We start from the raw sequence: 12,523 nt of genomic DNA on the forward strand, positions 1-12,523 counted from the left end.
CATGTACAGAACTCTTATTATTCAACTATGCCAAGGTAAATACAGTTTTCCATTCTATGGCACCTTTAAGACCTCTTAAGACTTTTAAGGACCCGCGGAAACCCTGAAACAGAAAATACGCATTAATAAAATGAGTGCCGTTAAAATTATGCAATAACAAAAAAATGTATGTCATTAACGCGTTAATTTTGACAGCCCCAAGATATTAGTCTCTCTCTCTCTCTCTCTCTCTCCATATATATATATATATATATATAAATGGCAATTTCTGTCATTTAGAAAATCACACCTTGACACAAATTCATCTTGAAAAGACTTTCATTGAGCAATCATTCACCTCCCTGCACTGCCCTGCTCCGAGTCTTACAGGCACTACAAAACACTACCTTTGACTTTACTATTTATTAATGTGAAGTCATACTTTGGGCAAAGTTTTTACCCTATGCACTGTATCAAATCTGATGCACTTGGAAGTACTGATGGCTTAAAGGGGATATATGACACCACCTCATCCCTTTATGGGACCTTATTTTTGTAATTTTGTGGAAAACTATTAGTGGTCAACAAATAGTGAGTCATAAATCATCTACTTATGTTATTCTGTATGTTATATCCTCTAATCATTTGTGTGTATACATTTCTTATAGTCTCTACCCCAGTGATACTGAGAAAAATATATACGTTCTGCATATGATAGAAAACAACTACGTAGCATTAAAATATTTAAAACTTTCATGGCACACTTAAGATTTCTGAAACAAAATCCTGTTTACATAACAAACGCATACAATATATATATTTACATTAGCCATAGGCTCAAACGAAGATACAAAACTGAAGTACAGCAAAGAGAAGTTCAATTTGAAACACCTCCATAAAACCCCAGACACTTTTGGCCACGTGACCAGTTCTACAAAATTGGAGGAAAAAGATACAGAGAACTTGATATCGGCATCTGTTTCATACAAGGCAATATCATTTCTTGTAAGTAGCTCAGATCCTCACTTTCACATCCACACTTACAGCGGACGTTCAGAAATCTGCTTTTGCAGGAATTTAATATACAAGAGAGCGAGAAAGAAAGCAAATCTCTTTGAACTATACAAATGTTCAATTATAATACCACTACTTAATTGTAGTATTAAAAAAAAATGATGAGAACTTAACCATAACAAATATCAGGAAAAAACATGAAACAAATTCAATCATTCATCTTCTAATAATGGAAAAGCAGCATGGTTCAAACAACATAAATCTACTTTAACACTGAAGTTTGTTGTATAAAAACATGCTCGCTAAAATGCCCGTACAAGAACTTTGCGTTTTTACAATATTAGGTATAATTAATCAAACAAAAATGAAGGCCGATCAATTGAAATAAGACCAATAAATACCCAGTGTGTACATTCGAGTACAGTGTATTGCGGTCAATAGCATTATTTTTAAGATAATTTATTTTGCCCAAATTTCTAAATGAATGGTGAAAACAGTATAAATAACAAAATACCAATAAATAAAAAAGATATATGGTTAGTACAAGAGCATATAAAAGACCTTCAGTAAGCAGGCTGTTTTTACTTGAACTGCTCCGGTATGTGTCCGATTTGCGACTGCATGCTGGTGGGCGGGCTGGAAATACCCTCCGACCAGTCAGACATGTTAGAATGAGGTGATGAACTGGACCACTGGTCCGGTGAACCCGGAGACGGCGTGAGGAATGGGTGGTCAGGCCCTTGGAGTTGGTGGCTGGGGGTGTTGGTGTCCATTGGGGCTGAGTGACTGTGCTGGGAAGGTGGTGTCAGGAACTGCGTTCCCGCCATGCTGGAGCCCAGAGAGGATGGGTTCAGCAGCTGGGTCTCCTGGGGGATGATGGTGTGGATGCTCTGCTGGAGCTCCGGTCCACCCAATTCGCCACCGAGTAAATTTTGGCTCACGCCGCTGGGTGGATTGGAGCTCTGGTGCTGCAGCTGGACGTTCGTCTGCTGCTGTCTCTGTTGCATGTTCTGCTGCATCATTAGATGCGGCTGTGTGGTGAGGTGAGTGTTCTGCAGGCTTTGATAGTTCATCATCTGAGACAGCGTGGCGGGACGGCCGTTGTGAAGAGACGTCATCAGGCCAGATTGGTGAAGGTTGGCCTGACCTGAGGCGTTCCTCATGGCTCCGAATTGATTTTGCAGACCCATGCTATTGTGCATCCGCCCGAGCCATTCGCATTGGCCGTTCATGATGTTAGAGCCGTTAGATCCGGTCACTGGAAGATGGGTGAGACGTGGGGGTAAAGGATCGAACTGTATATGGGCCAGTTCTTGCTTGTTGCCCATCCCCAGGTGGTTGACGCCCATGTGGGTGTCTGAGATACCCTGTAAGTGATTAAGCGACATGGAGGGTGATTGCTGGAAAGGTGATGTCATCAGGGGTGGGGAGGCGACGTCAGATATGTACCCGTGAGGTGACTCCAACGAATCGACAGGTGAGAGCACGGCTGAGCTGTCTTGTAAGTTTCCCTTTCCATCCTGTGCCTTCTTCCTTTTGACTTTCATATCTTTGCAACCGATGCCTTTTGTGCTTGGCTTGCGGGTTTTTTTACTATGTACGGAGGGCTTCATGCTACCCATGAAGGTGTTGGGGGAGCAGAGAGGCGGGGAGAGGGTGGTGCAGAGGGGGGCGCTGTGCATGGGAGGGCTGCGGACCAGGTTGTATTCGTCGTTGAGCCGCACGATGTCGTGATGCATTCTGTCCTGAGCGATATCCCGCGGGAGCCGATCCATATGGTCTGTGATCTCCCGATTAGCGAAATGCTCGAGAAGAACTTTAGCAGTCTCGTAACTTCCTTCTCTTGCCGCCAAGAATAGAGGAGTCTCCTCCTGAATGGCAAAATAGTTGGTAAGCCAAAAGCATTTTGAAAACGTCTTTGTACTTATGTTAATACGAATATTATGTGAGGTGTGTTATGTCTAAAATATCATGGCATTATTTGTGATACAAACTAAATAAAGTGCTGCTTACCTTATTGTTCTGCATATCTTTATTTGCCCCGTTCTTAAGCAATACCATCGCTGCATCTACGTTGTTCACAGCTGCTGCCCAGTGAAGTGCAGATTTACCTGTAGCACAAACAGAAACCACTTCAGCATGTGCTCCATTACATTCACTGAGGAAACAACAATAGCAATATATAGTAATAAATGTAATAGTGATAAAACAGTAACTAATCTAAAAATGTATCTAGTATACATTAACAGTAAAATATCACCATATTATACATTACCAGTGAAATGTTTGAACAAATCTACTCATTCTTACTACATTCTACATTCTTACTATTTTCCACATTTTAGAATAATAGTAAAGTCATAAAATTCTATTTCAATATATTCTAAAATGTAATTTACTCCTGTGATGACAAAGCTGAATTTTCAGCAGCCATTTTTTTCAGTATTCATTGTCACATAATTCTTCAGAAATCATTCTAATCTGCTGATTTGGTGCTCAAAAAACATAATGTGCCACCTGATTTACATTGTAAATGTAATAATAATAATTTATTATTAACATTTATTTAAAGAAATCATGGCTTAGGTTTTCTGTCTGCAAAATTATTTTTAAGCATTTAAAAATGATCCTTTAGATCAGATCATCTAGAAAGACGTTTAAACGCGTCTTTCTAGAACGTCTCACAAAAAAAGACGTTGAGAAACATTTGACTGGTAGTGTATGCTGCATTCAAGTGAATCAATGAAGTATGGCAGTGTAATAGTCATACCAGAATCATCTATGGCATTGACATCAGCATGGCAGTTGATGAGTTCCTCCACCATGCCCTCGACTGCAAGTCTTGCTGCCAGTATCAGAGGTGTGGTGCCATCATGCATGCGGGCATCCAGGTCTGTGGCACGGTTCCGTATCAAAATCTGCACAAGGACAAAAGTTAACATGTTTCAGAAAACCGAGATAATGATGCATCGATTGGTGGAAATACACAATATTAAACCTCCTACATATTACTCTGTATTCTCTTATGCAATTGTGGCTCACATACCTGGAAGACCCCTTGTGCATCTGCAGCCACAGCAGCATGTAATGGAGTCCGTCCCATATTGTCCTGGATGTTGGCATCTGCACTGGCCTCCAGGAGCCTTTTTGCAGCATCTGAGCGGGCATAGCGGGCAGCCAGGTGTAGGGAGGTCTCACCCGTACGGTCTGTCTGGTTGTGAAGGTTGGCACCTTGGTAGATGAAGTCATTGATGACGTTGGCTGAAGCATCCTCCTCTTCCTCGCTGTTTCCTGTTTCTAGTCCTCCTCCACTACAGGATGCAATCATTAGTGGAGTAAAGCCATCTAGAGAGGAAAAAGAGAGTGAAGATTTTATGTTTACATTTATGTAGCAGAAGCTTTATGCTAAGAAGACATACGTTTTTCAAATTCTAAATTCCTTTATGACCATTCTTCAGAATTAATTGTAATTCCAAGCATATATATATATTTTAAAAAAAAATCTGTTTTTCATCATTATTTCTGCTACACAATTCGAAGAGAAAACCCTGAGACAAATGAAAGAGCAAAACTTTTCCTTTGAGTAGAACTAGTGTGAGGGCAACCCAAACCTAAAAAAATGTTTTCCTCAAAGTGATGGACCAAAGTAATGACAGAGAAACAAACAAATCGAAGTTGGATTTGACACGCTGCCTTTCTGAATCGCCCCAGATCGCTTCGCTAACGGACTGTAATCAAGCATGGAGGTTTGGTAAATCTCAGGGACGCTGGCCATGCTTTGAAATTTCAACTGCTGGTAAAACAGAGTATTATCACCTCAGAGAAGCTGCTTTCTTTGCTGACTTCGACAGGGGCTTCTCGGCTTCAAAAGAATAGCTATTCCCAGATCAGTCCCGATTTGGTCGATTTTAAAACATCAATCCACACAAAGAGAGAGAAAAAAAAAGGAAAAACAGCTTGCAAAGAGATAGCAAAAGAATGGTGCCTTTGACCATCTTAAAAGTGTTGTCAGGGGTATATTGGTGCTTATAGAAAGAGAGAATGAGCATATCATAAAAAAAAAAAAATCTGTTTTTCATCATTATTTCTGCTACACAATTCGAAGAGAAAACCCTGAGACAAATGAAAGAGCAAAACTTTTCCTTTGAGTAGAACTAGTGTGAGGGCAACCCAAACCTAAAAAAATGTTTTCCTCAAAGTGATGGACCAAAGTAATGCCAGAGAAACAAACAAATCGAAGTTGGATTTGACACGCTGCCTTTCTGAATCGCCCCAGATCGCTTCGCTAACGGACTGTAATCAAGCATGGAGGTTTGGTAAATCTCAGGGACGCTGGCCATGCTTTGAAATTTCAACTGCTGGTAAAACAGAGTATTATCACCTCAGAGAAGCTGCTTTCTTTGCTGACTTCGACAGGGGCTTCTCGGCTTCAAAAGAATAGCTATTCCCAGATCAGTCCCGATTTGGTCGATTTTAAAACATCAATCCACACAAAGAGAGAGAAAAAAAAAGGAAAAACAGCTTGCAAAGAGATAGCAAAAGAATGGTGCCTTTGACCATCTTAAAAGTGTTGTCAGGGGTATATTGGTGCTTATAGAAAGAGAGAATGAGCATATCATAAAGAGTTTTAATTAACAAAACACATATACGCAGAATGATATCACAGGATGAATCAGTAAGACTGGTAAAAATGTGCTCAGTCCCCAGGGTTTACAGCTTTCAGTCAGAGCCTTTGAAGTGGATTCGTTTCCCCACAGGGCCCTGAGCATTAACGCCTACTTAGAGCTCAATTCAGTTCCTCATCCCAGCACTCGACAGCACACACACACACACACACACACACACACACACTGTGTGTAAAACCGGAGAACAGGTGTAATCCATAAGCAAAGAATGCCTTTTACGCTGGCTGAGTTCTCATAAAATCTCCTTATGTCTGTTAACTAGACAAGTAAAATGATTTCCCTGTGTAGATAAATCAAAAATAACATCAGCCAAAATATACTATTTATCTACCTAATAACTATATGGTCAATGAGGCCACATTTTTATATATTAAATTTACATATTAGATTTATATGTGACCCTGAACCGCAAAACCAGTCATAAGGGCCGAGATACAACTATTTGAAAATCTGGAATCTGAGTTATTAATTTAAATGAATAAAATGCATTATTGTATATTTTAATATTAATATTTTAATATAAATTATATAATGAAAAATGAAATTTAAATTTAAAATATTATAATTTACATTTAAATATATAACATTTTTATATTATATTGTAATTTAAAAGTCATCAATAGCCAATAACAAAACCACTACCACAAAAAATGAATACAACAATGCCTAACCTGGTCCTCGGGCATTGACATCCATGCAGTCGTTCTCTATCTCGCCCTGAGGGGGTGTGGGAGCGATGGATGGGATGCGTAGATCGGCTGCGTCCAAGTGCTGCTGCGTCCACTGCCGGTGATCTGGCTGATCGTCTAAATCAAGCATCGCCTGCTCTTCTGACTAAAAATTGAGAATGAGACATTAACAAATTGAAAACACACATTTTAATTAATTGTATTACTTAATGCAAGAATACTAATTGTAAGACGCTTCTATGTGAGTTGCTCTGCTCACCCTGAAGCGTTTCGTGTCTGATGGTTCTTCTTCTCCCCATTCATTCTGGTTGTCATCCATTAATGAAATGTCTGAACAGTTCTTAAGTGGCCTGTTTTCAAAAAAATAACCCATTAGACATGCCAAAATAACTTTTTTATCACCCAGCTAAACTACTTTAAAGACTGTTCTCCAACACCAAAAGCCATCATTGATGATCAACCTCCACCTACTTCCTAAAACTCAGTTAATTAATTTAAATGAATTCAAAACAACAGATGATCATTACTTCAAATTAAAACGTTTTCCTCCATCAGTTTGTCCCTTCAAACCCGACACCCAAAGATAACGTGACTGACCTCAGACCAACAGAGTCTTCGCCGACCGGCTCCCTCCTCTTCTTCTTGCTGGGCTCGCTGGTCTTGAAACCCTCCGGAAACCAGAGTTGACCGTGTTCGCGGCGGCGTTTACGGGAGGCGACCATTCCCACGGCGACAAAGGCCAGCAGTGCCAGTCCTGCCAGAACCACGTAGACTGGATAGAGCTCTATGGCCGGCGGTCCATCAATCTTACCTGCCACAGGAAGCACAGTTGACATGTCAAACCCACAGAAAGGACAAGAATATGTTCCTCATGCAACAATGAGGCACAAATTGCTTGAGATGGGCGGACAAACTAAAGCGAGGCACACGTTCGTATTCGTAGTAATCAGAATTGCTAACCACTCCTCATCAAAAAGAAGGAGCTGGCAAATAAGAAAAGGAGGAGGACAGAAAAAAGAAAAGAAAGAACACCTCCTCTCCCCTTTCTCAGCCCAGGGTACCAGGAGACAACTTTACCAGTTCTTCTTTAAGGGGAAAAAAGGGAGGGATTAATGAACTTCAAATTACTGCGCACACTTTAAGCTTTAAAGACGAAGGATTTATTAGGATTTTCGAGATAACAAAGACTCCCAACTTCTAGCACACTCCCGATCAATTTTTCTCCTCTCTTTTTTCATGCTCTCTCCACTAACGATTTTGAAATGATAAACTCTGCTCACCTAAACCCTTGGAGATGCATTAAGTCCTGGTACATTCAACAAGGTTAAGGTTGCAGAAGCCCCCATCATTTTAGATTCAAACCATGAATGGGCTATATGCATGTATGTGAGAGTGTCTTGTTGGGCCAAATGAGTTGACATGATTTGCATCAATTAACTATTTTTGGTGCCTGGAGCCAGTGGATCTGCCCTCAGACTGCTGCATTGATTGTTTAGTCTGTCTAATGCACAAAGAACATTTGCTTCATTGTTATAAGGAAGAAACTTCAAAGTGATCCCTGTAATCCGTGGTGGGGTTAAAGGTTGGGGGGGGGGGGTGCTGAATACATTGAGTAAGATGGGAGGCCTAGTCTTGATTAAGGGCATTATGGGAGAATGTGAGGCACACGACAATGCTCGTGCCAAACACTCACTTGTGACGGCCTCGATTACGTAAGGCATATTCAGACTGCCGCTGGAAGCCAGGGCTCCGAGGAAAGCCGCCACATCGTTTGCACTCTGGAAGCACTCAGAGGTTTGTTGGTAGCATTGGCGGTTGTCAATCTCCAAATATACCACAGAGCTGATGGAAATCAAAAGCATGATTTTTATTCAAACATATTATTAAAGCATACACAGGCTCAACTTTCACATACATACCCTTTGATCTGCATCTCGTCCAGTTCTCTGCGTTTTCTCCCTCCTTCCACCGCTATATTGTAAATGATGCTTTTTACAGAGCTCAAGACGTTGCTAGAAGCATCGCTCCAGCCATCTAGTGATCGTTTGATGTTGTGCTTTCTCAGCTCCTGCTCGTTGCCATAATATGGGTAGATCATTTCCTCTCCCTTGCTGTCGCGCCGGAAAACAACGTTGGTGTGGAGCACTCGGCTGAGCTCCCGCAGAAATCCAAAGGAGTTGTTTTGGAGCTGGTCAGGCAAAATGTGGACCACCAAAACCAGGAGTCCAGCAGCTAACTTCTCGGGTATGTTGCTGGCACAGTCCAGGCCGTCCCATTCACACTCTGCATTATTGCAGCCCTGGTCACAGTGGCCATCTGCATAGTGGTCTTTGCAATACTGGTCGTAGAGTGGACTATGAGAGAGGAAAGCAGAGTTTAGAACTAGCATTCAATCTGGATTAATGGAGCTAAAAAGCTACGGGGAAGTCGTGGCCTAATGGTTAGAGAGTCGGACTCGTAACCCAAAGCTAGAGTTCGAGTCTCAGGTCCGGCAGGAATTGTAGGTGGGCGGAGTGAATGTACAGCGCTCTCTTCCACCTTCGATACCACGACTGAGGTGCCCTTGAGTAAGGCACCGAACCCCCAACTGCTCCCCAGGCGCCGCAGCATAAATGGCTGCCCACTGCTCCGGGTGTGTGTTCACGGTGTGTGTGTGTTCACTGCTGTGTGTGTGCACTAAGGATGGGTTAAATGCGGAGCACTAATTCCTAGTATGGATAACCATACTTGGCCACATGTCACGTCACGAAAATATGGGTTTGTTAACCATCTTGGCCAAGGTACCATCTTCTGGAACTACCCCACAGTGAATTAAGGACCAGTTGCATAAACACATCCATTATGTGCAGTTAGCTAAAAGATAATCGGATAATTTTACTTTTCATTGTCTAATTAGACCAGTCTAGGACCCGTGTATAATTGAGATACTGTTACAGTTGTTATTAATATTATACAATTATGATATTAATATGATAAAATTAACATTCATTTTTCTATTTTCCATTTTCATTTTAGTTAAAGTTTCAGTAATTTTGTTGGTTGTTTTTGTTATTCTCTTTTTTCGTTAAATAAGCCTGTTTTTATTTGTATTTTACATCAAATTTAAAAAGAGAGGTTGCCTGAAATGAAATGTAAAAAAATAAATTTTATTTCAGTAAATGTTTATTTTATTTTAAGTTATGAAAATGTTTTTTTGTTTGTTTTAATCTCAAGCAGTTTATCTAATAGGCGGATTTCATCAATAACAATGTTAAATAAACTATTGCATACTGAATTATAAGCTGAAAGCTAATTACATATTTTTCTACGAAATAATGATGAGTCAAATAATGTTCACTCAGAAATTCTCTAGCTGTGTCAAAATTACAATAGAAATGTTAAATTCTTTAAAAAAAAAACGGGTAAGACTGGAATTTAAATATAATCTAATAAAAACAAATTTAGGGGAAAAAAATCATCACAAGATTCTAGTGAAAATAATACTTAAGAGCTGAGCTTCACTAGAAAATTTTCCATGACTTTTTCAGACCTGCTGAAGAGAAATGGTCTGGGAGTTTAAAAATTGTGATTTCCAATTAAAACTCCCTGAGAATTTCTCTTAAGCTTGGTCATTTTAGCTTCAAACTCTTAGCTATGATTACAAATGTGCAACTTCCCTGAAACTTGTGTAAAAATTCTCAAATAGCACTCACTTGCACTGGCCCTCCAGTCTCTGGCAGTCAAATCCGTCATAGAGGCATCCAGCATTGTGACACTGTTCATCACACTTCCCGTTATTAAAATAGCGCCAGCACTGCAGCGCGGCCGAACAGTTCTGCCACGGGGCATTGAAGTTCAGAGAGCAGTCCCCTCCATCCCAGTCGCAGGCGTAATTATTACATGTGCTGTCACAGATCTTATTGCCTTTCTTGTATTCACACTCTGCTATCTCGCATCTCACTGTCACTTCTGGAGCAGGTGTGATATATCGAGCAGGGCCACCTGGGAAGCTGTAGTCCAGGATGTGGCAGAAGAGGCCATTGAAGCCGGTAGGACAGATGCAGTGGTAGTATGGGGCCTCTGAGATATACTCGCACGTGCCTCCATTGTAGCATGGGTTGGTTGTGCAGTGACCCTCAGTGGGATACTGGCACTCAGGACCAGTGAAGGCAGGGGTGCACAGGCATTTGGGGCTCTTGTAACCAGAAATGCATGTACCGCTATTTTTACAATGGAGACTACCACAGGCATGAGCATCATACTCACAAGTTGAGCCTGTAAAACCCTAAATGAGACATACACAAGTGGTAAAATGTATGCATCGCAGTTTACTGATATATTTAGCAAATCTATAGGTAATGCATTCATTTGAACAAAAATACAGTAAAACAGTATTATTGTTAAAAAATTATTTACAATTTTAAATAACTGTTTTGTACTTTAATATATTTTGAAATGTATTTTATTCCTTTGATGGCAAAGATGAATTTTCAGCAGTCATTACTCCAGGCTTCAGTGTCACATGATCCTTCAGAAATCATTCTAATATGCTGATTTGGTGACAAGAAACACTTATTATTATTATTATCAATGTTGAAAACAGTTTTGCTGCTTAATATTTTTTATATTTTAATATTTAACAAACCACACTACATTTTTTCAGCTTTCTTTGTTGAAAAGAAAATTCAAAAGAACAGATTTTTTTTCATCACTTTGGTGCATCCTTGCTGAATTAAAGTATTATTTTAACATTAGCATGAAAATGATTTTAGAAAATGATATACAATAATTTATATAGACATATAAGAGACATATGTAATTATATAGAATATTTGTGGCCTTGTGACTAAAATGGAAAAGCTAAGGAGAAATAATTGTTTAAAATTCTAAATAATTTATTAGTATTAGTAATAATATATAATTTATTTATTTATTTACCGCATGTATGTAAATGATGTGTATAGAACCTGATTGATTAGTTCATAATCTATGTGATGGAGATGAAATAACACAGAAGAGGTATTGCAAAACAGTAAAAACGATCCAAAGCAGGTTCAGAAAACCATAGCTAAATGTATCAGAGAATATGACTAACCGGTGGACATTTGCAGATGAAGCCATGAGGAGTGTTACTAGCCACAGCGCAGGTGCCTCCATTACGGCAAGGTTTCCCCTTACAGCCATCAAACACTTTGTCACAGCGCTGACCTGTAGGGATACACAAACAAGGTAATTATTACACATTTGACAACATGATCAGAATGTAGCGGTACTCTCTAAATCAAAGCAGAATGGTCCACAGCATCCTGTGCTGTACCTGTGTATCCTGTGCGACAATCGCAGCGGTAGTTGTTAGTGAGCTGGATGCAGCTGTGCGTGCCACGGGGGTCACAAGGGTTGGACAAGCATTCATTGACATCACCCTCACAGCGTTCCCCCACATATCCGGCTAGGCAGATGCAGTGGTACCCGCCCACACGGTCCACACAGCGGCCCTGGTTAAAGCATTTGGGTTCTTGGGTGATGGGGTCGGTAAAGGGTGTGCAGTCGTCAATGTTGATTTCACAGTGCACACCTGAGAGAGAAGCGGAGTGGAAAGGTCATATAAAAGCTACCCTTACTGCAGAGAGGTAAAAATAGGCTCTGTCCAAAACCTAGTGAACTGCCTTGCTAGAATACTGCCTACGTAGACAGCTGTCCTCTAAGGTAGCATAATAGTCATAACTGACTAATTTGGAATGAAGAAACTTGGGACTTAAATAAAATAGAGTGCAACAGCTGGGTTACTGTAAAATTAGAATAAAATTACCATTCATTTTCTCCATAGTTAACAATGACTTTATAAACCTTTAAAAACTGACCTTACTATGAGTTACTATTTGTTGTAGCCATCAGTATGCATTATTTCAACTATTTATATATTTTTTTACGTGTTTAATAGCGGAATTCCTGTTGGAAAAACTACATTACCCATGATTCTGCAAAGAAATCACCACCAATCAGAGAATTTTGCAAAGTGTATTGTGCCAAAAGAGTTTTTTAAACTACTTAAATATTTGTATAGGCTATATATATGCATAATTTAAAATAAACGTAAAATATGGTTGTTTTTATATACATATTGACAACATGAGTTGTATATATATATATATATATATATATATTTATTTATTTTTT

The 12,523-nt window shown here is 39.8% G+C and overlaps 1 protein-coding gene across 2 annotated transcripts in view; it reads right to left on the minus strand.

The window, feature by feature from the left end:
- Window positions 1–439: 439 nt before the first annotated feature.
- LOC107567148 (neurogenic locus notch homolog protein 1-like) overlaps window positions 440–12,523 on the minus strand; it is a 53,372-nt gene continuing 41,288 nt past the window's right edge. For both annotated transcript variants that reach the window (XM_016252778.1, XM_016252777.1), the window contains exons 23-34: window positions 11,664–11,921; window positions 11,442–11,554; window positions 10,060–10,631; window positions 8,287–8,721; window positions 8,061–8,209; window positions 6,965–7,178; window positions 6,627–6,717; window positions 6,350–6,512; window positions 4,040–4,338; window positions 3,764–3,911; window positions 3,007–3,104; window positions 440–2,864 (exon numbers count right to left, since the gene is read on the minus strand). In XM_016252778.1, the coding sequence (XP_016108264.1) occupies window positions 1,575–2,864; window positions 3,007–3,104; window positions 3,764–3,911; window positions 4,040–4,338; window positions 6,350–6,512; window positions 6,627–6,717; window positions 6,965–7,178; window positions 8,061–8,209; window positions 8,287–8,721; window positions 10,060–10,631; window positions 11,442–11,554; window positions 11,664–11,921 (3,830 nt within the window). In that variant the 3' untranslated portion in view covers window positions 440–1,574. The remainder of the gene's footprint in view (window positions 2,865–3,006; window positions 3,105–3,763; window positions 3,912–4,039; window positions 4,339–6,349; window positions 6,513–6,626; window positions 6,718–6,964; window positions 7,179–8,060; window positions 8,210–8,286; window positions 8,722–10,059; window positions 10,632–11,441; window positions 11,555–11,663; window positions 11,922–12,523) is intronic.

The sequence above is a fragment of the Sinocyclocheilus grahami genome, unplaced genomic scaffold (assembly GCF_001515645.1).
Source record: "Sinocyclocheilus grahami isolate Dianchi unplaced genomic scaffold, SAMN03320097.WGS_v1.1 scaffold1130.1, whole genome shotgun sequence".
NCBI lineage: Eukaryota > Metazoa > Chordata > Actinopteri > Cypriniformes > Cyprinidae > Sinocyclocheilus > Sinocyclocheilus grahami.